The sequence below is a fragment of the Lithobates pipiens genome, unplaced genomic scaffold (assembly GCF_037356315.1).
Source record: "Lithobates pipiens isolate NorthernLeopardFrog02 unplaced genomic scaffold, aLitPip1_a1.2 Scaffold_16, whole genome shotgun sequence".
NCBI lineage: Eukaryota > Metazoa > Chordata > Amphibia > Anura > Ranidae > Lithobates > Lithobates pipiens.
Genome location: NW_027507748.1, coordinates 165,678,142 through 165,706,070, shown reverse-complemented (window position 1 = coordinate 165,706,070; position 27,929 = coordinate 165,678,142). Strand labels below are relative to the sequence as shown.

Here is a 27,929-nt window from a genome sequence, read left to right as displayed (position 1 = left end):
CGCAGACCCCGACAACCAACGGCCAGGGTTGTCGGGAAGATGCCCTTGTCCTCATCAACATGGGGACAAGGTGCTTTGGGGGGTCACGCCCCCATGTTGAGGGCACGCGGCCTGGTACGGCTCAGGAGGGGGGCGCTCGCTCGCCCCCCTTTCCTGGCCGGCCGGGTAGCGTGCTCGGACAAGGGTCTGTTGTGGACTTGGGGGGGACCCCCACGCCGATTTTTTTCGGCGTTGGGGTTCCCCTTTAAGTCCATACCAGGCGGCGGGGCCAGCGACGTCTCCTTCGCGGGCCCCGCCTACCTGGAGACCCGCTGGAAATGAGCGGACTTTTCTCCGGGCGGGAAAAGTCCGCTCATTTCAAAAGTACGGCGGACTGGCATACACACGGGCGGATTGTCCGCCGAAATGCGATTATGACGGACAGTATTTCGAACATTCCGAAATACTTAGTCCGCCGTACTGCACGCTGAAAAAGTCAGCTGAAGCCCACACACGAGCGGACTGTCCGCTGAAATGTGTTTCGGCGGACTAAGTAGGCCATACAGTCCGCCCGTGTGTACGCGGCTTTACCTGTCCAGCGCGCCCGCGATGTCGGCACCCGAAGCCGATCTCTAGATCATCTCTCGGGTCCTGCCGCCGCCATCTTGGGTATGGGAATCAGGAAATGGAGCCTTTCGGCTTCATTTCCCGGTTCCCTACTGTGCATGCGCGAGTCGCGCTGCGCAATAAGGACGGTCCCCGCTGCCTCTGGGATCTGTGTGTTTCCCAGCAGGCAGCGGGGCACTTGCGGAAAGGGGCGGGCACTTGCGGAAAGGGGCGTAATCTACGCCCCTTTCCGCAGAGAGCTATCCCGGAAGTGGGTGCAGATACCTGTACTGTACAGGTATCTCCACCCCCCTGAAAGGTGCCAATTGTGGCGCCGGAGGGGGGAAGGGTTCCGTTGAGCGGAAGGTCCACTTTAGGGTGGACCTCCGCTTTAAGAGGACTCTCAATCAGGTTGGATGAGAAGCGGTTTATCACACACTGCATCCTTACTGTTAGACCCCTTTCACACTGGGGCACTTTGCAGGGGCTACAGCACTAAAAATAGAACCTGCAAAGTGCACTGAAAGAGACACTGCTGTGTCTCCAGTGTGAAAGCCCCAAGGGTAAACCCCCCCCAGCTAGTGGCCGAATACTGCCGCTAAAACGACGGTAAAGTGGCGCTAAAAATATCGCCGTTTTACAGCCGATGCCGCTCCCGCCCCAGTGTGAAAGGGGCCTTAGCGCAGTAAGGATTGTAAATTCCCTTCCACAGTTTGTGGTGCCAGTGGTGATTGTTGATATTTTCAAAAATCTTTTACATGGGCATCTTAGTGAATGCAATATGCAGGGATATGAGATATGGTTGTGACATAAACACATACAAACACACAATAACAGGTTTAACTGGATGGGCTGATGCCATTATGCAACCTTACCAACTATGTAATTATGATGTCATGGGGCAAAGAGAATGTTTACAGTGCTTCAGGGATCAGTAACAAAAAGGGCATTTGTGTGTTAGAGATTTAAGAATGTAAGCCATGACAGTGACCCTTGTTAACTGCTATAATATACGACAATATTTTATATAAAAAATAAGCAAAATTATACTAAAATTAGTGGACTGTCACCAAGAGTAATGCAGGCCATACATGGTAGAATTTCAAACACATTTTCTTTTCAAAATCAGAAAGTTAGTTTTTTTGTGATCCGATGATGCCACCATTGATTTTCAAAATTCGGCTGACCCTGCCTTCAATTTCACCTCATGTTGCTACAGAAAATAATTTTTGTGGTCGGGAATCTTCTTTTCTCTCCGTAAATTTCCTTTTCTTGCACATGCGTATTTTTTTCTTATTACATTTCTCGCACGATTCTCCCATCATTGATTGTTTTCCAAAAAATGTCCAACATGTCTGAATCTTCAAATTTGTTTGCCGAACGAAAATCGGATGTTGCTGCAGCCCACTAATGGTGCAAAATTTATACGAAAATTATTAGATAGGATTTTTGAAAGAAAATTCTTTTGAAATTCGAACCGTGCATGGCCGGCATTAGAGTATATCTGTTGTGTGAAATCTTGCAGCAGGTATTTAGCTGCTCCTTTTCTGCCCATACTTTTTATTTGCTAAGGAAATTAACCATTTAACACAATTTCAGATACACCCTGGACTTTCATGTTTAATGAAACACTTGTATTTTATTTTTATTTTATTTTATATGCCATACATAGGAAACTAGCACACAGTAATCAGTACTGTGCGTCATTGGACAATAAAACCATACAAATGTTAGGATAAGTATTGATGTGTTTTCGTGACTGATTAGAAAGCAAATAAATCACTTTATTATATGGATTCTAATAAAGGTCATAAACAAAACATGAATGTATTACCGTTTTCAGCTGTTCTTTTGTGCAACAAGTGAAAGTTTTTGCGGATCTGACCTGTTTCGTAGAATAATAAAAAGGTTATTAGTATTTGCTTTTTTTAATCGGAGAGTTATTTGCAAATTAACTGTAAATGCTCTAATAAGAATTAAAAAAATAATATCTCCTTTATAGTTTATCGTGAAATACATTTAGGCTGGCTTAATTTCTATATGTTGCGGTAAAATATGTTTTATCACATATTACCATGATGCACAGTAACACATGATCTGCGGTAAAGTGATTTTCAGTGCCATTCGTTTTCAATGGTACCAAAATTCACCTTGCCAGTGTACCTTAATGCATGGGCACACAATGATGCTTAGCCATCTGTGTTTTGAAAAAAATGGCACATATCTAGTTTTATGTGTGTTTGAAATGAATGAGCTGCCTTAATGCAATGCAAGTTAATGTGTGTGTATAAAGGGGTCCTAAAAAGCAGTTACATTAAATTAGGCAGAAGCCTTTTAAGAATTCATCAGCCTTGAGCGCATGGCCACATGATCAAAACCAAAACTAGAGGGTGTTTCAGTCTTTAGAACAGTTGTGCGTTTTTATAACATTTTTGTATTGTGAATAAATAGTATCAAATACAGTATCAAGACAATTTGATACAACAAGTTTTGCTCGTAAGTAAATAAGAAAGAAGTACTGTAATCCTTTGAGCAACAAAATTAACAGCTATGTTTTTCTTGACATATTAATCCATAAAATATTACCATTTGCCCAGTGTTTATTGAAACACTAAAAATGCATTTGTTAATATAGGTCAGCTTTAAAGCAGAAATATACCCCTGTATTAAAAAAACACTGACAGGTAGGTTTTTTGTGTCAGAATAGACTATGAATGTCTCGTCATAAATCCTTCTCCTTAACTGTCTGGGAATTTTTATTTCTGAGCGTACACTGAACCTTGCATGTGCAGCTCAGTTTACCATCTCAGCACAATTCTATTCTAGGACAAGTAAATCCTGAGCACATGAACAGGTGTTATCTCATTCTGGCCCTACCAATCACGATGGCCGAAGACCCCAAACCAGGAAGACAAAAAGATGACGATGGAAGTACTGGCCATGGGGAGGAGTATGGAAGGGATCGCTTTGCTGGGCAAGTGTGTCATAGTTTGCAAATTTGCTATGAATACTTGCACATTATGGCAAAAAGGCACTTGGGGCCACAAATTTTACTTTTACAGTGGCAGTTTACTTCCGCTCTAAGCAAGTAATTATTAAATCTCACAAGCATTTTTAAACTGATCAATGACAATTATTTTACATTATTTTATTTTTTTTATTTAAAATTTGAGTTTTGCTTTGGAAGTTTGCATATTGCGCTGCTTGAATTTTCCTTACAAATAAAGACAATAAATCCTTTATGTGTGTGTGTTTGGGTGTCATTAAACATTTTTCTAAAGGTATAGTTTTAAAGGGAAGTATGGGGTTTGTAGCAGGGCGTCCCAGAGAGAGCCAGGAAAAGTCCTGTTCAGGGTTTATATGTCTCCCAGGCTCCTCTCATACATGTTCAGGGATCTCTGATCCACAATACAGTTTGGATCTCGGCCCTCTCCTCCAGGCCGATTTAAACTCACCTGTGACAGATAGCCTTCGCTCTCTGCCTGGGAAACACAGACAACACTGGTCTGTGAGAGTAAAAGGTTGGTAAAAAGCTGTTAAGCTGTATGTGTGGAAGCTGACAAGCTGTAGGCTTGCTCAGCCTGGTAGTTTGGGCCTGTATATATTGTGTAGTTAGTGCCGAGACACGGCTAGGCTTTGTTGTTTGGCTATTTCTTGTTCTGTTTGTTTTTCTGAAACACTGTGCAACACCTGTATGTAGACTTGTATATATCACAAATAAACACTCACTGGATTTGGTATCTGTGCCTAAAAGACTGCTCATCCCAGGAGCTTTGTTCCTGCTACCTATCCCCCTGGTTACAATTTCTAAAAAAGTAGAGGTGGATGCAGCATTGCTCCAAAGCTGCATTTGACCCCACTTCTTCAAAGACTGAGAACTGAGTGATCAAAGACTGCTGAATGCTCAGTTTTCAGTCTTCAGTGAGCGGTTAGTCACTGCTCTGTGATCTGCCTGTCCAGTGCTGACTGGAGCGCTGAGCTGTGGAGGGGGTGGGAGAAGGTGGATTAGGCTCTCAGCGGCTCTCTGAAAGGCTGAGCTAACTGCCAGTCCAGGCATCTGGGTGACTTAAACTGACAGCGGACCTTAGCCTGGTCACCCAGATGAACCGCAGGCCTGTGTTTCATAGGAGAAGTAATGCCTTGTATACATGCCAGAGCCAATTAGAAAACAAAAACAAGGAAAAACATGCATTTGGCAAGCTACAGATTTTTATTCTGGTTTGCACATTTTGTGGGGCTAAGGACAACTTTTCATCAAATTTCATCAAATTTCTTCTTCCTACTGTGAACTCATGCTGAGACATAACAAACACAGAAAGATATTTAAATGCCCATAGCAAGATACTGGTTTTTGGCTGGCTGGGCATTTAAAAAGAAGACATTTACCGTATATACTCGAGTATAGGCCGACCCGAATATAAGCCGAGGCCCCCAATTTACCCCCAAAAAAACTGGCAAACTTATTGACTCGTGTATAAGCCGAGGGTGAGACATGCCTGTCCATCCCTGTGTGTGTGTCCGTCCATCCCTGTGTGTCCGTCCATCCCTGTGTGTCCGTCCATCCCTGTGTGTCCGTCCATCCATCCCTGTGTGTGTGTGTGTCCATCCATCCATCCATCCCTGTGTGTGTGTGTGTCCATCCATCCATCCATCCCTGTGTGTGTGTGTGTCCATCCATCCATCCATCCCTGTGTGTGTGTGTCTCCATCCATCCATCCATCCCTGTGTGTGTGTGTCTCCATCCATCCATCCCTGTGTGTGTGTGTCTCCATCCATCCATCCATCCCTGTGTGTGTGTGTCCATGTGTGTGTGTGTGTGTGTGTGTGTGTGTGTGTGTCCAGCCTACCTGTGTCCCGAGCCTGTGTCCTGAGCCTCCGTCCCGTGCCTTGCCTCCTTGCCTCCGTCCCGTGCCGTGCCTTGCCTCCTTGCCTCCGTCCCGTGCCGTGCCTTGCCTCCGTCCCGTGTCGTGCCTTGCCTCCGTCCCGTCCCGTGCCGTGCCTTGCCTTGCCTCCGTCCCGTGCCTTGCCAGGATCGCCGCTCTTCGTCGGCGCCTCGGCGGCCATTCTAAAATTCAAAAGCCGCGCCTCCGCCTTCGCCTGTGATAGGCGGAACACTGAATTTCCCAGCAGCCTGTGTTCCGCCTATCACGGACATCGTCTCATCCTCGTCCGTAGTACGAGGATGAGACGATGTCCGTGATAGGCGGAACACAGGCTGCTGGGAAATTCAGTGTTCCGCCTATCACAGGCGAAGGCGAAGGCGGAGGCGGAGGCGCGGCGTTTGAAGGGTAGAATGTCCGCTGTCTGTCTGCTCGACACGCTGATCGAGCAGGCAGACAGCGATGACTCGAGTATAAGCCGAGGGGGGCACTTTCAGCCTCAAAAAAGAGGCTGAAAATCTCGGCTTATACTCGAGTATATACGGTAACAATCATATTTAGATAACAAGAAATACTTTTTGCAGTCTACAACCTAGGTAATCTACTCCACCTAAAACATTGGAGTTGAATTACAAATGTAAAGTAAATATCACTAAATATTATGAGACAGTGTTCACTTTGAATCATGTGAACAGGAAATATTAAAAGGGAAAGGTACATTGCAGTTTGCCCGATCTTTGGTTTCAGCATAGCCCAATTTGCTGCAAAGTCCAATCAGATGTATTAAGGTCATCGGAATGAATGATTTGCAGTCTTTCTTAATCTGGTGGTAAACCAGCTTTTTTGTTGACTCTGTAAAAGTTGTAGCTAAGCCAAGCCCTCGTCCAATCAGAACAGCTAAGGGGTGTGATCTAGGTGTGCCAAAGTGTTGTATTATACTTAAACAAACCCTCCCTTAATGCCAATTATTCAAACCATATCCATATTTTTAGAAGCCCTCACCCAATCAGAACACATGAGGGGTGTGATGTAGGTGTGCCAAAGTGTTGTATTATACTTAAACAGACCCTCCCTTAATGCCAATTATTCAAACCATATCCATATTTTTAGAAGACAAGGTTTTACAATTCAATAATCAACATAGTATTGGTTGGAATGAATACATTTTGATAAAGACAATTTAAGGGTATACCTCATGCCCGATAAACATAAACTCAAAAACGATTGGGAATAAAACTATTGAGAATAATTCCCTTAAAAATGCCTACAAAATTGCCATTTTCCAGAGAATGTGAATGATAACACAAAAACTTTTCTTTCACTCATGGTTAGTATTTGGCTGAAGCCATTTATTATCAATCAACTGTGTTTACTCTTTTTAAATCATAATGGCAACAGAAACTACCCAAATGACCCTGGTCAAAAGTTTACATTCCCCAGTTCTTAATACCGTCTATTGCCCCCTTTAACATCAATGAAAGCTTGAAGTCTTTTGTGGTATTTGTGGATGAGGCTCTTTATCTTCTCAGATGGTAAAGTTGCCCATTCCTCTTGGCAAAAAGCCCTCAGTTCCTGGAAATTCTTGGGCTGTCTTGCATGAACTGCACTTTGGAGATCTCCCCAGAGTGGCTCAATGATATTGAACTCAGGAGACTGAGATTGCCACTCCAGAACCTTCACTTTATTCTGCTGTAGCCAATGACAGGTCAACTTGGCCTTGTGTTTTGGATCATTGTCACGTTGGAATGTCCAAGTACGTCCCATGCGCAGCTTCCCAGCTAATGAATGTAAATGTTCCTCCAGTATTTGTTGATAACATACTGCATTCATCTTGCCAACAACTTTGACCAAGTTTCCTGTGCCTTAGTAGCGCACTTATCCCCAAAACATCAGCGATCCACCTTCGTACCCTTCATCATAGACGTTGTTGACTCCTCTTCAAATGTAGCGTTTATGGTTGTGGCCAAAAGGCTCAGTTTTGGTCTCATCACTCCAAATGACTTTGTGCCAGAAGGTTTGAGGCTTGTCTCTGTGCTGTTTGTGTATTGTAAATGGGATACTTTGTGGTATTTGCATAGTAATGGCTTTCTTCTGGAAACTCGATCATGCAGCCCATCTTTCTTCAAGTGCCTCCTTATTGTGCATCTTGAAACAGTCACACCACATAGTTACATAGTTATTCAGGTTGAAAAAAGACACAAGTCCATCTAATTCAACCACAAAAAAAAATAATAATAATAATAATATCATACAATACACCCATACACCCAATTCTATACCCACAGATGATCCAGAGGAAGGCAAAAATCCCCAGGAGAGCATGCTAAAGCAGGGGGAAAAAATCCTTCCTGATCCCCCGAGAGGCAATCAGATTTTCCCCGGATCAACTTTACCTATAAATGTTAGTACCCAGTTATATTATGTATACTTAGGAAATAATCCAGGCCTTTCTTAAAGCAATCTACTGAGCTGGCCAGAACCACCTCTGCAGGTAGTCTATTCCACATTTTCACAACTCTTACTGTGAAAAAACCTCTAGACTTAAAGAGTGCCCCCTTGTCCTCTTTGTTGACTGTAAAGTGAATAACTCAACACCAACTTCACTATATGGACCCCTTATATATTTGTACATGTTGATCATATCCCCCCTTAATCTCCTCTTATCAAGAGTGAATAAATTCAGTTCCTCTAATCTCACCTTATAGCTGAGCTCCTCCATGCCTCTTATCAGTTTGGTTGCCCTTCTCTGCACTTTCTCCAATGCCCCAATATCCTTTTTGAGAACTGGTGCCCAAAACTGAACTGCATATTCCAGATGAGGTCTTACTAATGATTTGAACAGGGGCAAAATGATATCTCTCTCTCTGGGGTCCATACCTCTCTTAATACAAGAAAGGACTTTGCTCGCTTTGGAAACTGCAGCTTGGCATTGCATGCTATTATTGAGCTTATGATCTACCAAAACCCCCAGATCCTACTCCACTATGGATCCCCCAGTTGTACTCCCCCTATGATGTATGATGCATGCATAATCTTAGCCCCCAAGTGCATAAATTTACATTTCTCAACATTAAACCTCATCTGCCACATAGTCGCCCAATTAGACAGAGCATTGAGGTCGGCTTGTAAATTGGAGACATCCTGTAAGGACGTTATTCCACTGCATAGCTTGGTGTGATCTACAAAGACAGAAATGTTACTTTTGATCCCAGACCCAATATCATTTATAAAGATATTAAAAAGTAAGGGTCACAGCACTGAACCTTGGGGTACACCACTGATAACCTTAGACCATTCAGAGTAAGAGTCATTAACCACTACTCTATGAATTCTGTCTTTTTGGCAATTTTCTATCCATTTACAAACAGATATTTCCAAACCTGTAGACTTTACCTTACACATGAGCCGTGCATGTTCAGATTTCTGTATTTCACCTAAAGTCATTTGTGTTTTTTTCTTTGCATCCTGAACAATTTTCCTGGCAGTTGTGGCTGAAATTTTAGTTGGTCTACCTGACTGTGGTTTGGTTTCAACAGAACCCCTCATTTTCCACTTCTTGATAAGAGTTTGAACACTGCTGATTGGCATCCTCAATTCCTTGGATATCTTTATATATCCCTTTCCTGTTTTATACAGCTCAACTACCTTTTCCTGCAGATCCTTTGACAATTCTTTTTCTTTCCCCATGACTCAGAATCCAGAAATGTCAGTGCAGTACTGGATGAACGATGCAAGGGTCTGTCAGGAGTCCAGAAACTCATTGACCTTTTATACACACACACTAATGACAAGAAAACAGATCACAGGTGAGTATGATTACCTTTAATAATCATTCAAACCCCTTTGTGTCAATTTGTGTGCATGTTATCAGGCCAAAATCACCAGAGTATATAAACTTTTGATCAGGGTCATTTGGGTAGCTTTTACACTTTAGTTTATATTTAGGTGACTTTATTGGTGTTTAGCACTTTGTTTTTGTTTTTTTTTTGATTTTGGTGATTTTAATCTTTTCAAAATATTGGGCTAGCTCGCTCTACATGGGCGTTGCTGGGTTCCAAAAGGACTATCCAGTTGTGTTGCTGTATCCATAGGAAGGTAAAGATTTGCTGACTTTCATTATCTGTTTCCACATGCAGTTTTGCTGTGTTAATGCAGGATAACTCTTTTTAGGATCCTATGTCCATCTACTTCAAAAGAGCTTTTGGCCCTGAACACTTTTCAGTCCTTTTGCTGATATCTAAATACTTCACAATTATTGGGTAGGGAGTATTTTTAACTGGTTTCTTGGTTTGGTAATTCTCAGCAGTTAGCTGTTCATATTCCTCCCCAGGCCTAGTGCTTCAGGGGCTGTAATTAATAAGCCTCATGATGAGCAATAATCCACAGAACATAGTTACTCATGCAAGAGTGATTTTATAAATCTAAATTTACAGGACTAGTCTGTACCCTTGTACCAGACTGTACTCTCCAACCAACTGAAACTCTAAAATCCCGGAGGAGCCCCAGATCCAGGGAAACATTTTAGTGCATTCCGCATCTATCAACATACATTTTTTTCTTGGCGAATAGGTGCAGGAACTCCCATCTTCTGTGTCATTTCTTATCTCCGCCCCTTACCCACCTCTGAGCAGCACTCTCCCTTGGTTCCACCCCTTACCCATCTCCCAGTAGCACCCCTTTTAGAGAATACAGAGCCAAGTAACATTTTGTGGTGCTAAGAAATTTGTATGGAATTTGTTAATGATAACAAGAAAAGTAATAAAATAGACCCCCCCCCCCCCCACAGCCAGCAGCAATAGTACTCCCCAGCAACAATAGATTTGCCCAGAAACACGAGACCCTCCAGCAACAATTGACCCCCGCAACAAAATACCACCCCAGCAGCAGCAAAAGATCTCCCAGCAGCCAGCATTGATAGATTCTCCATCAGCTAGCAACAAAATCCCCCCCCCCCCCCACCAGTAAATCTCTTCCAGCAACATTAGATCTCCCCAGCACCAACAGACTGCCGTGTAAAAATACGTCCCCTCCAGCAACAATAGATTACCCAGCAGGCAGCATTAATAGACTCTGCAGCACCCCTTGACATTGCATACATTCAGTGCTGGAGGTGCCGGTACTTCATCCGCCTAAAACAAAAGCCTTGCATGGGGGGATAATGGAAATGGGCTGGCAAGTGGTACACTGGTGAAAAAACATTGGTATGAATTGTTTTATAACTATATCAGTGCATAGTCTGCTAGAAAACATGGGTCTAGTGGAGGTGAGATGTTGACTGACTCTCAAACTAGCAAACTTACAAGTACAGATATTTCAGAGCTTCATTAATGCACAATGATACACCAGAATTGGAAGCCACCAAAGATTTTTTATAACCGTATTTCCAGATCCACAATTGCTATTAAAGTGTATGCACCTTCTCTATTTGGCCATAGAAAGTGATGGGGAAATCCAAAATGTTCAAGTTGGCACCAGAACAAGAGGAGAGGGTACATCTTCCAAATTCCCCTCACTATATATGCCAATATTGATGATTAAAGACAAGCCAGAGGAGTTTTGGAAGGCTTGTACGAGCACCTATAATCTAGTTGTCCATACCTTAGGCTAAGAGGCCAGGTGTACTATCGTGTTGGTGGAGGAATGTCATTTCACCTACAGTATATTATATCTTTATGGGCCTTGGGTGTCCCCAAGGACCTATGGACTTTTACATATAGGAAGGAACATTTATTTCTGTTATACATCCTGGGAGTTCCTTTTGATTGTGAACTTTTTCAGGAATGCATTTTCCATTTTTCTAGCAATTTTTACCAGCAATTTATGCTAGCTGCTTTATATAACCTAAGCACATAGAATTTTTTTTATATATTCATAAATATGTTTAGGCAATGCAAAAAGAGAGAACTCTAACCCAAGAAAGCATTTATAAATGAATCCATTCATGAAGAAAGAGTGATTGTAACATTTACCACCGTGTATAAACAAAGAGACTGTACCCATGACTTATTTAAGTGTGGATATTATAGAACATTAAGTAATGAAAAATGCAGGTGCCAGGTAGATAGAGGATGCCCCCTCCCTATTTGTAGTGACTAAGAAGTACTGCTTTATTTGTTAGGGCCAATGTGTGGGCTTACATTACCTGGTCCTCTGGATGTTGTGTGTGTCCGGCTCTGTTCTTTGTGAGCGTCGCGATGCACAGGGATGGAGCACGGCGCCAAATTAAAAAAATGCAAAAAACAAAACACATACAGTATACTGTAATCTTACAGATTACATTACTGTATCAAAGTATTTCACATCCCTTTTGTCCCTAGTGCTTTGTCCAGTGCCCTGCATGCAGTTTTATTTTATTATTATTATATTATTTGTTATAATTATTTATAGTTATTTATTATATTATAATTTATGATTTTGTGCTTCAAACTTTATCATACCTGGGATGTCTACTAGACTCTTGTTTGGACAGATTTAAGGGAATTATTCCTAAGAATTACAGACCTACAATATAAAACGCCAAATTTCCATGCAAAAAAATTTACCGCTTTGTGATGCGTAAATTTGACATAATCATACCGCCAGGGAGGTTAAAGAAGGCACTACTAGATGCCTGCATTTTTCACAGATTACTTCCAGAGCAACCTCAAGATCCAAAAACCTACCTCTCCAAATAGCAATTACAGTTGGAATTGTTATGCTATAGTCATCTCCTCCCAACTCCCATGACATCCCTTCAGCTAATGCATACAATGGGTGGCCTTAATGGGCAATAGGAAAGAACGGAGGGATGAGAGGAGCTGAACCACAGAGTAGGGAACATGGCAGTTTTGGCTAATTGTCTTCAGATACCTGTAAGTGCCTTGCAGAGACTGCTCTAAGGAACTTAAACAACTTTGCTAGGAGATCCCAGGGATTTTCTGCATGGGTAGGCCACTATCTACCTGTTGTTCTGAGGTTCATTAACCTGTTACCCATTTTACTTCTGTGCAACTAAGACCAATCAATGTGTAAGCAGGGGCTATTGATAATTATTCAGATTCATCCAGCATTGTTGGAAGATTTCATAGCAATATAACATGACTTGTTAATTGTGTTAGATTTAGGTTAATACAGTACAATTCCTGTGTTGGGTCATTCCAAATGAGAACTCCACAAAACTTCCTTAGACATATTACATTTTAACATAATATATATTATTACTACATTTTATCACAAAGAAAACACTTACTGATTGCTGGGTTTTCTTTTGACTGATTAGCTGTTGAGAAAAAAAATGACAGCATTAAAATAAAGCATAAACCTTGTTTCCCAGAAGGGGGCAACCTTTGTCCAATTCTAACTGTGATCTCCTTCAAGGCCAAGGAGAAGTACAGTTTTAGCAAATACATGACAGTTAGGTGGGGAAGAACAGAAATTATGTCAGGGAGATCTATAAATTCTGCCTTTTTTTATTCATCCATATTCAATGTAAACGTAATTGCTTGATGCTAACTTTTTTTTAAATCATTTAATAATTTGGATATTTTTTAATATATTTCTGGGTTTATTTCAGTTTTTATTTTATTTATTTTTGCAATTTTTGCAATCAGAAGACCTGTATTGCATTAAGGTGTAACTTGAGCCAAAACCTTAATTTTCTGTCCTGGTGAGAACTTTGTCATTGGGATCAGAAACAAGGTGACAATAAAGGGGAACACAAACACCCCAAAAAAATATAAAAATAATAAAAATGATGGAAGTTCTAACTATTCCCCTCTATCTAAAACAGAAAAAAAGTTTTAGCTTCAACTTTATTTTTCTACAGAAATCAATAGTATGAATACAGTTCATATAACAAACCAGATTGTAACTTTAACAACTGACAGCTCTTTTCAGTGGTGGTCCACACATTACCAGCAAGATGAAGATAAAGTGGCATATATTTTCTACGTAATTGCAAAAGCTGAATACTCGTTTTGTTCATTAAGAAACGTTAATTTTTTTAAATGCTAGGTTTTCTATATACAGAGCTTTGTTGCGAAATATTACGTATAACCAGCTTCTCATTAATATGCCAAATTAATATCCAGACATCATAAAATTTCATGAGCCCCTTTGTGACATTTACACTCTGAGCCTCTCCCCGCACAGAGGTTTCTCAGCTCACGAGACGGCAATCTGAGCACCAGCAGGCTGACAGTGAACATCACTGGTGCAAGTCAACTAAACAGTTAACACTTCTCAAACATGTTAGCCATCACCATGTGCTTTAACCACTTGAATGCAGGGCACTTTCACCCTCTTCTTGCCCAGGTAAATTTTCAGCTTTCAGCGTTGTCATATTTTTAATGACAATTGTGCTGTCATGCAACACTGTACCCATATGACATTTTAATCATTTTTTCCACAAAAATAGAGCTTCATTTTTGTGGTATTTAATCACCACTGAATTTTTAATTTTTTTGCTAAACAAATGAAAAAAAGGCTGACAATTTTGAAAAAAAAAAGGTTTTCTTCATTTTTGTTATAAAATTTTGCAAATAAGTAATTTTTCTCCTTCACTGGTGAGGTTGCACTAAGCTGCATGGATGAGGCTGCACTAACGGGCATTGATGAAGCAGCACTGATGGGCTCTGATGAGGCAGCACTGATGGGCACTGATGAGGAGGCACTACTATGCAGGACTGATGGGCACTGACAGGTGGCGCTGATGGTTAGCTTTTATGGGCACTGATAGGCGGCAATGATGGGCACTGATAGACGGCACTGACAGACATCACTGGTGGGCTCTGAAAGGCATCACTGATGGGTACTGATTGGCATCACTGGTGGGCACTGGCAGGCATCACTGATGGGGCTGCACTGATAATCATTACACTGATTAGCAGCACAGATCTATCCTGTCAGAAAATCAGCTTATCGGCTTTCCTCTACTTATGCGCTGTCAGCGTGAAAGAGGAATGACGAAAACTGGCACTTCCTATTTACACTGTAATCAGCTATGATTGGACACAGCTAATCATAAGGTAAAGAGCCTATATCATAGCCTCTTTACTGTTATTGGAGATTCAGGGTGTCCGAGCAACACACTGCACCACCGATCACCATGCTGCGCCCCTGGGGGCGTGCACAAGTGTCTTGTTCTGAATGATGTCATATGACGTCCGGTCAGAACGGAAAAGGCACTGTCCGGCCGTCATTTTGCTGTTGGCCGAATGAGAAGTGGTTAAAAGAAATATGCAACCCTCACAGAATCCGCTGTGGAGATTCTGACCTTTAAACATTGTTTGCATCATTCACTGCCATGTCCAGACAGTAATGTAGCAGAGTTTACACTATGGTAGCTTCTTCAGGGAGGTCTAGTTAAGCATTTTTAATTATTGTTTAATGAAAAAAAAAAAAAGAATGGGGCAATAAATATTTACAGAAATTGAATTACAAAAACAGACAGAAGCAAAAGCAAAATAAAGTTTGGACCACTGGGAGATAGAGTCGAATCTGGGAGTTGCTGGCCCTTTTAATGTGGCTCTCAGTAATCTTTAAAGGCTAAGTTCACTTTAAAAAAACGCCTATGCTGTCAAGGGGCCCCAGTAGGTAAAAAATGCGTGCAGCTTTGAAAAATGTTGATTAATGTACCTACCATACAGCAGGACAGGGCTATGCTAACTATCCAATTTTTAAGGCCAAGCTTCGGGAGGGGAAAACTGGCCTACAGGTATGGAAATGAATTAATTAACATTAATAAACATTTAAGCTTCAACTATTTAAATTTGTCTATGCATTAAAGGAGCTGTAGTAGGTAGTTTTCTTGAAACAGTGAACTTTAATAGCTCCCAGGTTTATGTCCATCTTTTCTTGTCCCTAGAGAGGGTGTTACAGAGCCAATTCTACCCAATCAAAGGGTCTGAGGAGAGTGCTGTAGATGTGTTGGAGTATTTTATTATGCCCATCGGACACACCCATATTGCAAACTATCCTGGATACATCTATATTTTCATCTGACAAGGTTTCATTATCCAAAAACCAGCATATTATTTAGCAGAAATTAAGATTTGTTAGATACCAAATATGACAGGTCTGTGGTGTGTCTAATTTCTAAGGGGTCTCGTGTGCTTCATTGGCTTTTGGACCTGTAATAATTGGTGTGTTTAGTATCCAACTCAATGATATCTTTTTTGTATGCTAAAGTAGCCACTTTTTAGGAAGGTAGCTCCATTACCATAGGAGTTATAGAATACAAAATTCAACTTGAGAGTTTCAGATGTATATGTGTCAGCTCTAGGTCAACACAGGTCACTACCCGTCTCACAGATGTTTATTCCTTCTACTGCTCTCCAGACCATTTACAACAGGGACTCCTCACACAGAAGTCCTTTGAAAACTAGTTAATATTTCTACATTCATCCTGTCAGGATTGGGCTTTGTCAAATGTGTCATCTTCACTTTCCACAAATGCCTAGCACAGACACAAGCTTTTGATCTAACTATCTTGTTGTTATCTTGTTGCTGACTTGGGGAAAATGGAGGGTGGTATTGTGTTCAGTACCATATCTGATTGGGTGAGAAAAGGTTGCTCCCTCAAGATAACAACATCCACTGCTAGGGACAATGTCAGGCCATAAAAGAGATGTAAGGCTGCCACTCTGGGAACACAGTTGGGATAAACGCTCTGACCAGCAGAGAAGCAGGTAATTAGAACGGAAGACAACCAAATCCTCAGTTAATGCTCAGTTATATAAATAATACACAATATAAATAAATTCTATTAGACCTCTTTGATATGAATATGCTCCTATATACATGTATGAAAGTACTCCTGTTAACTACCTTCATATGTGAATATTACTTTAGGTCATTATTGATAACTAAACTGTGCAATGTTCTGACTTTCCATTTGACACTTTGATTATATGGATTGTAAATGACTGTTCTAACTGTAGCACCTTGATGTTTCAGCAAGGTTGCTAGTAAATTTACCTGCCATGTATAGTTGCCTTGACCAATTGATAGGAGATCAATTGATTCCACCCTAATTCTGGAATTGCTGCACTTCTCTCGCTAGATGGCCAGGTATCTGTTGGCATTAGATAAGACAAAGTCATTGCAAGGACAGATTAGGAATAGAAGGGGAATCTCAGCCAATGGGCAGGAATCTTCTTGGGTCCCTTGACCTGCTGGGAGAGCCTATTTATTTGGGTGAAGTCAGGTGATCTGGGTTTTGTGCCATCTGGGTGATTGTCTGGGTGGACGTGTGTTGTACTGCCCCGGGCTGCTAGGCCAGAGCCTGAGGCTTATCCTGGGGACATCTGGCTGCTAGTATGTCTGAGAGCCTATCCAGATGCAGAAGAGCAATACAGGGTTGGGACTGCGGCTTGCAGTCCAACCAGAAGTGGCAGTTCTGCCAGCCGGAGAACCTATCATGGTCGGAGGTAGAGGGGAAGCTGCCACAACTAAGGGACCATCCACCTTGTTACCAGGGATCACGTGAGTAGCTGAAGCAAGTACCAGAGCAGTATTCTCACTAACAGGGGATGGTGAAGAATTGGGAAACTTCAGCAGGTGTCAAGCCAGGGACCCAGCCAGCAGAGGTGACACTTGCAGAGCAGTCTTGTGTGCCAAGCCAGGGACTTAGCAGGTCAGTGGGGTGACGCTAGTATCTGTGAGTGCCAAGTGAGGGACCCAGCAGGGATGCGGGGGTGACGCTTGAGGAAGATCTCAGGAGATCCAGTGGCAGTGGATCAGTGGGTCTAAGTGATAGACTGGGAGATCAGTTGAGTTAAGATCTAAAAAGGAGATTGTGAAAGAAGTGAAAAAGTTCATTACCACCTGTGTTAGAAACTGTTCAAGATTGTTGCCATAGGAGACAGCATATGTACACAGGCAGAGATGGTGTCCAGCTGGGTGCCTTTCCCTGCATGGCTGCTGTTTACCTGTAGAAGTCTCGGAGTCTGCCAATTAACATTGCCACTACTAAAGGGTGTCCTGGCCCTAACCCTCTCTCCCACAGTTCTGGTTAAGAGACAATAAAGCTCTCTGCATTCAAGAAGTGTCCGGTGCCCATTAATCTACCTTGCATTGCACCCACCATGCCTCGTAACCCACTCTACACAGAAGAATGTCATCTGTCCCTGACTCTGGAGGACACTCTTAGGCCTAGAGGGGTCTGGGACCTGGCTACATAACTTTTATTTCACTCTTTTATGACTGCATATAAGTCCTCAGTTTGTGCTGGAGGACTGTCAGAACCCTGTTTCATACTCATGAGCGAGTCCTGGGGGAACTGGATCCCAATTACATGATCTCCATGATCACCTCTGGGTTTACAGTGATTTGTGATCACTTCATTCATCTTGTAGCCCACCCGAATGTTGTTACTCCTTTGTGAAGAGGAGAAACAACAGACTAGTTGAGGAGGAAAAGATACATTGTATTTTTACCTTCACACTAGGGAAGTTTGTAAAACAAAAAAAGGATCTGTTGGAAAAAAAAAAGATGAACTAATTCAGGACTTGAGCTAGTTTAGTGAGTGTTATGCTGCGTACACACGATCGGACTATCCAGCGGACTCAGTCCGGCAGACCAGAGTGTACCGTTTTCGTACAATTTTTGTACAAGAAAAATCTGAAAAGAAACACTGCGCATGATCAGAAACAATAAACAACAAAAGAAAGCCTTTGTTGTACCAAAATTTTCATACAAATTTCCGTTCATCGGTTCTGATTTGTTGTGAAACAACAAGAAAAATTGGACACTCGTTCGCCAGATTTTCTTATAGTGTGTACCTTACATAAGGGTCATTTGCTTTTTGCCGGGGGTAGGACAAAAAAAAAATGCATAGTATTACTTCATGGCCCTACTATAGGTACAAATAATGTACACATATGTGGTATCGCTGCGATTGTTAGGAGTAGAATTTATTTTGATGTTTTTTTCGGTGAAGGGTCATAGTAATGGCATACAGCTATAAGGGTAAAATTTCAAAAAGATTTTTTTTTTTTTTTTACTATTTTGGACCAATTTTCCTTACATATTAAAAAAAAAATAGTTGTTATTTATAAACATTTCCCATTAAATGAAAACCCAATTTGTCCTGAAAAAAAAGCCAGCATAATTCAACTGGATACAATAAGTAGTTGTGGTGATATGAACAAGTAATATTAACATGTCAAAGTTGCAAAACCGGACCTGGGTGTTAGGGCACTTTCACACTCGGGCAGAGGGGGCATCGGCGGTAAAGTGCCGCTATTTTTAGCGGTGCTTTACCATCATTTTAGTGGTGATTTTTGGACGCTAGCGGGGAGCTTTTAACCGAGAAAGGGTTAAAAGCACCCGCAAAGCTCTGCCGACGAAGCACTTTGCGGGTGCTTCAGCAGCGCTGCCCATTGATTTTAAAGGCAGGGACATTTTAGGAGTGGTGTATTCACTACTCCCGCAACGCCCCAGCGTCTGAAAAACGCCTCAGTATGAAAGTAGCCTTAAGGTTTGTTTTCACCGTGGGTATGAAGGGGTTAAAAAATAATTTTTAAAAATAAATTATTTATATTCACTGAAAACTACACTAGTGGCAAGTTTACTTTAAGGCTGGGTTCACAATTTGCAATTTGATTTTGATTTGACTTTCGGGCTGGTGTTGCACCAAAGTAGCACAGAAACCTTTTTCAAATTGCGCCATGCTGAGTTCTGGCATAAATGGAACCTAAAGGTCAGTAGATTGTTTTTCAGCTTCACCCATTACGTATCAAAGCAAGTAAACATAATCCGAGAGAAAGAAAACTAATAATGGTAATGTTATCCTCATTTTATTAAAACTATGTTTTTTATATTTGATCACAAAACAATTTTAAGTATTTTTTGTGACTGTGACTTTTTGCAGTGTAAGGTTTAATGGATACAGATCTAATGACTTGTATTATCCAGCGCTCTGTGTTGTACAGGCAATTTTATAAATAAACCCCATTTTCACCCAGCACCATAAGAATCGTGATTTTGACCTTTTAGAAGAGAGTGATAAACAATATAACAGTGAATAGTCGCAGACAGCTCTGGCGAAGGAGATAAGAGAAGCAGAATGAGTGGGATTGTTTGTGCTTTTTCAATTTCCCTTTTTTATAGCAGATAAATATAGTTTTTAGAATTAATGCAATTTGTCTTTAGTTATCTGTACGTAATGTAGATGCTTTTTTTTTGTTTTTCCCTAACACTGTTTATTAAAATAATATGTAACTATTATTACACGTTTTTTAATTTATCAAACTGATCAGGCAGCTAAGAATAGTTATAACATTCTGGCCAGAAACGTGACTATAGCCCAATCCAGCAGATTTTACAAGGATTAAGCTTATGAGCAGCAGTCAGCCAAGCTTGGGAGGAAAGATTTACTAAAAGATCTGGAAACCTTGTGCAATTGCTACTGTTACCGCTGAGATAAGTCACTCCTTTCTCTTGTTATGAAGGTATAAGCATGTACTAAAACACTGGTGTTTATTTGTCTGATTAAATAAAAAATGCATCTTTTAGACCCCTTTTACACTGCGCCGCCTATAGCGTTGGTGGTAAAACGCTGCTATTTTTAGCAGTGTTTTACCGTCAGATTTGCGCCACTAGTGGTGCGATTTTAAACCCTACTAGCAGGCGAGAAAAAGGTTAAAACCGCCCGCAATGCACCTCAATAGCGGCATTTGAAAGGTACAAAGAGCCACGCGTGCACCCGGACCAGCTGGCGCTGCGTGACATCACTCAGGGCCGCCATCGGGAGTAGTGGAAGTGAATCGTCTCCTCAGGTGGGCGGTTGCTATGACTACATCTTTCGGAGGCTCGGCCTGCTTCTTCAGGTCACTCCTTCTTCAGCCCAATGCATTTTTCTCTTAGGCAACTAGAGACGATAAGACTTTTCACATTTGTTGTCTGTCTATATTGCCCCTAGTCGCCTAAGAGAAAAAAGCGCCTCAAAGACTGACAATATCCCAAATTTTGTTTTATATTACAGGGTGCCATAAGTGCAAGCTTAGCAAATGCAAGACGTGCAAGTTGATTTCCCATGGCCAAAAAAGCTTTACCAATAGAGATGAACATATTTACCATATAAAACAGTTAATTTGCTGTAGCACCTTACTCTTTAACTATGGGTTGAGGTGCCCTTGTGGGTTTCTGTAGGCAGGATGGTACAAGCTATGTATACGGGTTTTGGCAAGCATCGTAGATTTATAGAGAAAAAAATTGAGCAACGCAGCATTCCACACCTTTTTAAACATAAACTTAGGGGCAGTACAGAGGGTTTGGAATTATTTGGCATAGAGTCAATAACTATGTCAATTCTGGAAGGTGAAAGGATTACACGTTCGTGTAAACGGGAGTTCTTCTAGTCAGAATTATTAATAATTATGAGTTATTATCTTTCTACATAAATTAATATTAATTACTATTATTTATGTTTAATCATATCATATTCTAATAAATTTTACAAGTATACACCAAAATGAATACCACCTTAATGGATATTATGGATGAGTTTTGAAAAATTAAAAAGGGTATTTTTCTGTAGATTTAAATATGTGTGTGTGTTTGTTCATTGATGTGTTTTATGTGAATATTGTTAATAATGCTATTGCAACCTTGAACATGATTTTATATTTCACATTTTAAACTCTCTTTGGTAGAGTATGTGATTGTTTTTATAAATTTAAAATCAACATTTAATTCATTTATTAATAATGTAAACCGGGGCTATTTGTTAATTATCTGCCCTCTCCCCCCTCTATATCTAACATTGTGAACTACATACTCCCGGCCTGGACAGCGGTAGAGAGCACTGCTAAGAGATTCCAGGGAGGACAATTGGTCACAGCCAGGAGGGCTGGTGAGAGAGGCACAGTCAGGAGGACTGGGGAGGAACACCTGAGAGGACTGGGAGCTTGCAGTCTGAGATGGGTGCAGAACCAGAAGTGTAGACTGTGGTGGAAGGGGCAATGGAGAGAGGCAGCTGCAGCCAGGAAGGCTGGCAGGGCCTGAAGATTCGATACTGGGCTCAGTAGCTGCTTGTGGGACAGCTAGCACCAGAGATTTTTTGTTTGCTAAACTGAAGAGGTCCATGGTCTCTGCCTGTAAAGGGCAATTGCAAAAGTCCTGACTGAGCCAGTGTCAGAGCTATCCACTTTGTGCTAGCTGCGCCTGAAGATTAGAGAGGAGGCAATGTGCTGGAGGAGAAAGTGCTGAAGATTAGAGCTAAAGTGATGTGCAGGAGGAGTGTATACATTGGACTGTATATAGTTGTCCCAAGCAAGTGCTACCGATTCTTCTGGGCATTCCATATTTCCCTTACCCCATCCAAGTTCAATCCCCTCAATAAAAGAAAAAAACAAAGCATATGAACTGTTCTATGTCTCTGAGAGGTGAATGCCGGGCTGGGCAGAGTGACAGACAATCCAAAATTTCAGCAGCCCCTACGGGGGTACCGCTACAGGTATATTAACAAAGCACTGGCAATCTACAAATTAACATATGAGGCACGGGGATGCACTCGAAAGGTTAATAAGGTATGGGGCCCATGGCTAGACACTCAAGACACAAGTGGTTCTATGTTAGCTTTGATCTCTGACCCCGTTTAGGATTGTTCTGATCTCTGGACTTAGATATATCTGGATGTAGAGTGCTCAATGGCCATTTTCCTAATCTGTATGATTTGCTGGGTGATGAAAAGTGTATTAACGATATAGCCTATGTAGGGTTACACTTGTTTAAAGTTTACACAAGCAGGTGTTTTTCTGCAGTGTAGTATAGTTCTATGTTAATTTCTTTTTTCCACGAGTCTCAAGAATAGACAGTATATTTGAGATATTGCACTGTATTAGGTTCTGAGCGTCCTGTTCCTTTTTATAGTATGCTTGGATACTTATTATGTGATATCCTGTATTTACTACTGATATTAGCCTGAATTACTTTGACTGTTTTTTGTATGGTTGACATTCGACCTTGTGTATGTACTCTTGTCCATGCTTAAAGTGCATACTTTGAATAAAAAAAAACTGTTACATTTTTTTTTATATACTGTGAACCTCCTCTGGGCTCCGAGTGCTGCTTCCTTGCGCTGGGTACCATACAGCTGGCCCAGTCTACACTTTCTTTTTTCAATTTAAAAAAAAATTATATGGGAAGTAATTAAAAACAACAAAAAAGAAACTTAATGCAAACAAGACACAGTCTTTGCCATTATCTAGCTTCTCGTTTTTTTATCCAAAGGTAACTTTTCAACTTTAACTTTTCCGCAGTTCAGTTCTTTTACACATTAAACTAGTAAAATGACAGAGATCAAGATGTAGTGCCAGTGCCATTCCCTTGCTCTCCATTTATCGAGTGCTAGGACTAGGTTGATGAATAATGTTCATCCATGGCTTGATATTGGCAAGCAATGGAACCAGTTTAACCATTAGTTGTGATAATCATGCCATTTGGGGGCTAAGTAAAGAGTGGCAGTGAGTACACGCCTGCCTTATTAAAATACACTTAAGTCTGGTTAATCGTTCCTGAAGTTCCTCTACAAAACACACATCAGTCCTCAAGTACCTTCACTGCAAAATTCCAAACATAGCAGACTTACACTTCAAACCACTCTTTTCCATCAGAAAAATGAATTACTTAAGTATTTTAGGTACCTTTATGCCGTGTACACACGGTCTGACTTTCCGGCACAAAAAATCAGACGGAATAATTTCATTGGATATTCCGATCGTGTGTCGGCTTCAGCTGACTTTTTTTTTTTTTTTCGAAAATTCTGACGGACCTAGAAATAGAACATGTTTTAAATCTTTCAGACGGAATCAACTCCTATCGGGAAAACCGTTCATCTGTATGCTGTTCCGACTGACCAAAAGCAATGCAAGGGCAGCTATTGGCTCCTGGCTATTGAGCTTCCTTTTTCTAGTCCCGTTGTACGTGTTGTACGTCACCGCGTTCTAATCTATCGGACTTTGGTGTGATCGTGTGTAGGCAAGTCCGTTTCAGCGGAACTCCGTTGGAAAAACCCTCAAAGTTTATTCTGATGGATAAAACGGTCGTGTGTACGCGGCATTAGTGTTGCACACAGGGTGGGGATTGAAGTTAGGAGCTTCTGTATCCACCAGTTTTAGTAAATCTTCCTCAAAGTGTATGAATCATTAGGGATTTTCTGAATGTGATCATGAATGTCGTAATTTCTTTCTTTTTTTATTTGCTTGCATCTGTAATAACTCAACTTATCCAATAAAGGACACCACTTAAAGCTGAAGTTTCGATATGGCCATTTTTACATAGTTACATTGGTCCAGCTTGGTCCAAAGTGGGTATGTATGTGCCATACCAATGGGATACCCTTGGAAGCTGGAAATTACTGTAGTAGGCACCGCTACTACAGTGATCTCCACTACCTCCCATGTCCTGTGCTGAGCAGCTGCCCTACTGCATTGTGACCACAGGAGGTAGCTTGCTCAGCATGGGCATTTTCTCAATGAATGCAAAGCATTCTTATGATTGGATGAGGTGGGGCAATGATCTCACAATCTCCACCTCATCCAATCAGAGAAGATTTTGCTTTTATTGAGAAAATGCAATATTTTCCCTGAATTGCACTTTTGCTTACCAAGAAACCTTCTGAGTTAGGTAAGCAGAGGGGCAGCCTACTGTAGTAGCACTGTTTCCAACTTCCAAGGGGATCCCACAGGTACATTCTTAAATCAGTCTAAGCTGGACCAATGTAAAAATTGTTAGCTTTAAATCAAACCACTCCACCCTTTTTGTCTAAAGTGGAGTTTTAATATATAGCTTTGATTTTATTAATTTTTTTTAATATTGTTTCATTTCAAACTTGCACCAAAATGTCGTTTGTATAATGCAATCTAATAAATTTCATGAAAAGCGTAACCCACTTTTTTTTTTTTCTTAAAGCCAAGGTTTACATTGTCTTCTCCAGAGACTTTCTCATCACATCACATAGTAACTTGAACCTTGACAGCTGTTTAACTATTCCTCAGATGAATATTAGCTCATATCTTAATTGCATCTTCCAAAATGCTTCACCCATCAGATTTAGTAAGGAATCAAACGTTGACGCCAAAACAAAGCAAGTGCATTAATGTTTTTAGCATGTGCATTTAAGTACATAAGTATGTGAAAATATTAGCCCCAGTCTATTATTCACATATTGAAAAAACAGACAACCTTCTTGCTTTTGATTCTGATGCCAATTTCTGACCCAGGACCAAAAGTGCTCTGGGTTTTAATACACAAAGGTATTAGGCAAAGCTTTTGAATTACCACAAAGTTAAAAATAATGCCGATGTGATAATGCAACAATAAATTAAATTCACACTTCTGTGTTCCTCTGTGGTAAACCTCACTGAAGGGGAAACTGCAGTTCAAGTCCAAAACAGGCTAAGTCAACTAATGTGTGGTAAAACACATGTATTTAGGGTATGTTTAAGGCGTTTCTTACACACAAAACCACTTGTAATGACAGAAAAGATAAGGTTTTTAACATAATTATCAACATAATGGAGACAAATACAAAAAGAAAAAATGCACAAAGTTTCACTTACCTATGCGTGCTTTACAAAGTTCAAAAAATGTTTATACCAAAAGAAAAAAAGCCCTGGTTCACATTGGTATGACATTTGAAATTGGCGGCAATTGCCGGCAATGGCACCGCCCTAATCGGTGCAGCGCTGCATTTGCAGTGCTGCACCGATTTCAAAAAGTAGTTTCTGTGCTACTTTTTGCGATTTCGGGCTGCAATTTACGTTGACATGTGGGCAGAAACACTGCACAAATGTCTCTGAAATCGTGGCTGAAATCAGGACTGACATGCGGGGGAGTGATATTGTGCGAGTTCAGCTGAACTCGCACGGCTTCATTCTCGCAGCTCAGTGTGAACCTGGACTAAAGTTCAAAACACACAACTGTGAATACCCTTACATAGCTCCCTCACACATCACCTCCCATGTAATGCACTGCTGTTTAATTTGATTAACCTCTTCCGGACCTGTACGTTATTTCGATTTTTGGGCTGGGTGTGCGCGCTGCCAGCGACCTGCTGTGTCCAATCACAGTGGGAGCCAATCAGCGGAACCGGTGGACACAAAGTTTTCCGGCACCCGGCGATTGTTACAGAGAGAGGCAGAATGGTGGTCAGCCTATGTAAATAGGCAGATCTCCATTCTGTCAGAGGGTAAGATGGAGATCCTGTGTTTCTGCTAAGCAGGATCATGGATCTCTGTCTTCCCCCAGTCAAAGCACTCCCCACAGTGAGCAAGCACTCCCAGGGAACACATTTAACCCTTTAATTGCCCCTTATGTTAACCACTTCCCTGCTAGTGTCATTAGTACAGTGACAGTGCATTTTTATAGCACTGATCACTGTATTGGTGTCACTGGTCCCCAAAAAGTGTCACTTAGTGTCAGATTTGTCCGCCGCAGTCCTGCTAAAAATCACTGATCGCCTCTATTACTAGTAAAAAATAATTTTTTTTTAAAAATCCATAATTATATCCCATAGTTTGTAGACGTTCTAACTTTTGTGCACCCCAAACAATTCACGCTTATTGTGATTTTTTTTTAACAAAAATATGTAGCAGAATACATATTGGCCTAAACTGATGAAAAAATTTGATTTTTTTACATTTTTTTTAATGGATGTGTTTTATAGCAGAAAATAAAAAATATTGTGTTTTTTTCAAAATTGTCGGTCTTTTTTTGTTTATAGCGCAAAAGATAAAAAACGCAGAGGTGATCAAATAGCATTAAGAGAAAGCACTGTTTGTGGGAAAAAAATTCCATACATTTTATTTGGGTACAGCACCGCATGACCGCACAGTTGTCAGTTAAAGTAATGCAGTGCTGTATCGCCAAAAATGGCATAGTCATGAAGTGGGGTAAGCCTTCTGGAGCGAAGCAGGTTAAATTAACTGCATTAGAACTGCATTAGATTAATGCAAGAGCATCAATCATTCACCACTTTGGATCCCTTTAACGTGAACCTGTGACCTATTGGCATCCAACTTTGCCATTTTTTTACCAAACGGCAAAATGTGCTCTTAGTAACCTCTGTAGCTGCAGGCAATCCATTCTCATACTTCACAGCAGAAGCACTGATGTTGTTCTTTTGGCAGCTCCCCCTGCTCACCCTTCTCACCCTTGCGCTGGGGGAGTCCTGTTGACGTGTGTCCGCTCCTGGGGGCTGTATTGGATTGGATTTATCAAGCTCAAGCCGTGTATGACAGGACGGCTGCACTCCTTTTTAAAGGTCAAGCTTGATAAAGGAGCGCAGCCGTCCTGTCATACACGGTCTTGCCAGCTCAGGAAATGCGTTGCATCCCCTGTGACATCATCTCCCGTCACCCGGAGTTCCTCGTGCGTTCCACGCCTCGGACTAACGCTCACTGCTCTACATCGGCCGGCTCTGCACATCCAATACAGCCCCCAGGAGCGGACACACGCCAACAGGACTCCCCCAGCGCAAGGGATACAGATGACACATCGAGGGTCTCCCTCCGGTTTGGAATCTTTACATTGCCTGTTAATGTACTACTTAATGTGAGTGTTTTTAACCACCTGTGCATTAAATAAGAATTTTACAGTCTACACTCAGAGGTGCCTCTCTCTCTTATATTCTGGGTTTAGTAGCAGTAAAGTTTCCTTTTCCTTTTTTTAGTAACACTTTAAAGGATGAATTATTCCACAGTGACTGAACCTACAGAGGTCAGAATTTCAAAAATATTTAAAGCTTGTTAAGAATACGCAAATAGCTGAATGTGATTAGTCTGTCCACAGTTATGCTTTAAACAACAAATGCACTTTGAAACAAAGTACACCTATTCTTTTTGCCCAATTAACTACCCTTCATGCTAATATAGCCCTCATCCCCAATTATCCTTTAAGGTGCCTAAAGATCTCATAGAATGCTTGTCCAATCTTTAAATTTGCCATACTAAAACATTATGGTAAAAGCCCAACCCCAATTAGCCAAAAAATCCATGGTCTCCGGCACCGTTTGATATAGTGATGGAGCCAGCAATGGGTAGGATAGGTACCTTGATTAAGAAGATAGCTATATATGTAGCTGATCTTATCCTGTACAAATTTTGTCTGAATTTTCTGTTTACTCAGGCCTAAGAATCAGTTGGGGGAAAACACAAATCCTACCTATAGAGAGGGAGGCTCAATGCAGTGCTGATCCTACCCTACCTCATCTATGGACAATCAGTATTAAGTATCTTGGTATTGAGATCTCTTCGGATCCCTCAGATTATTGTACTTTAAATTTAGTCCCACTTCTTAATAACATGAAGTCTAAATTGAAGGCTTGGGCTAACCTCCCTTTGTCCCTGATAGGGTGCCTAAATATATTTAAAATTAAATTGTTACCGGGTTTCCTATATGTACTAAGACATGCACGTATATGGATCCCTATATTTTAGCAATAGTATTTTAAAATGATCATACATGCCCACAACTGGCTTA

At 41.1% G+C, this 27,929-nt stretch overlaps 1 protein-coding gene across 6 annotated transcripts in view; it reads right to left on the bottom strand.

Annotated features, from left to right (window-relative positions):
- ADGRG2 (adhesion G protein-coupled receptor G2) overlaps positions 1–27,929 on the bottom strand; it is a 204,558-nt gene that overhangs the window by 92,974 nt on the left and 83,655 nt on the right. For all 6 annotated transcript variants that reach the window (XM_077480746.1, XM_077480745.1, XM_077480748.1 and 3 more), the window contains exons 4-5: positions 12,694–12,723; positions 2,420–2,470 (exon numbers count right to left, since the gene is read on the bottom strand). In XM_077480746.1, the coding sequence (XP_077336872.1) occupies positions 2,420–2,470; positions 12,694–12,723 (81 nt within the window). The remainder of the gene's footprint in view (positions 1–2,419; positions 2,471–12,693; positions 12,724–27,929) is intronic.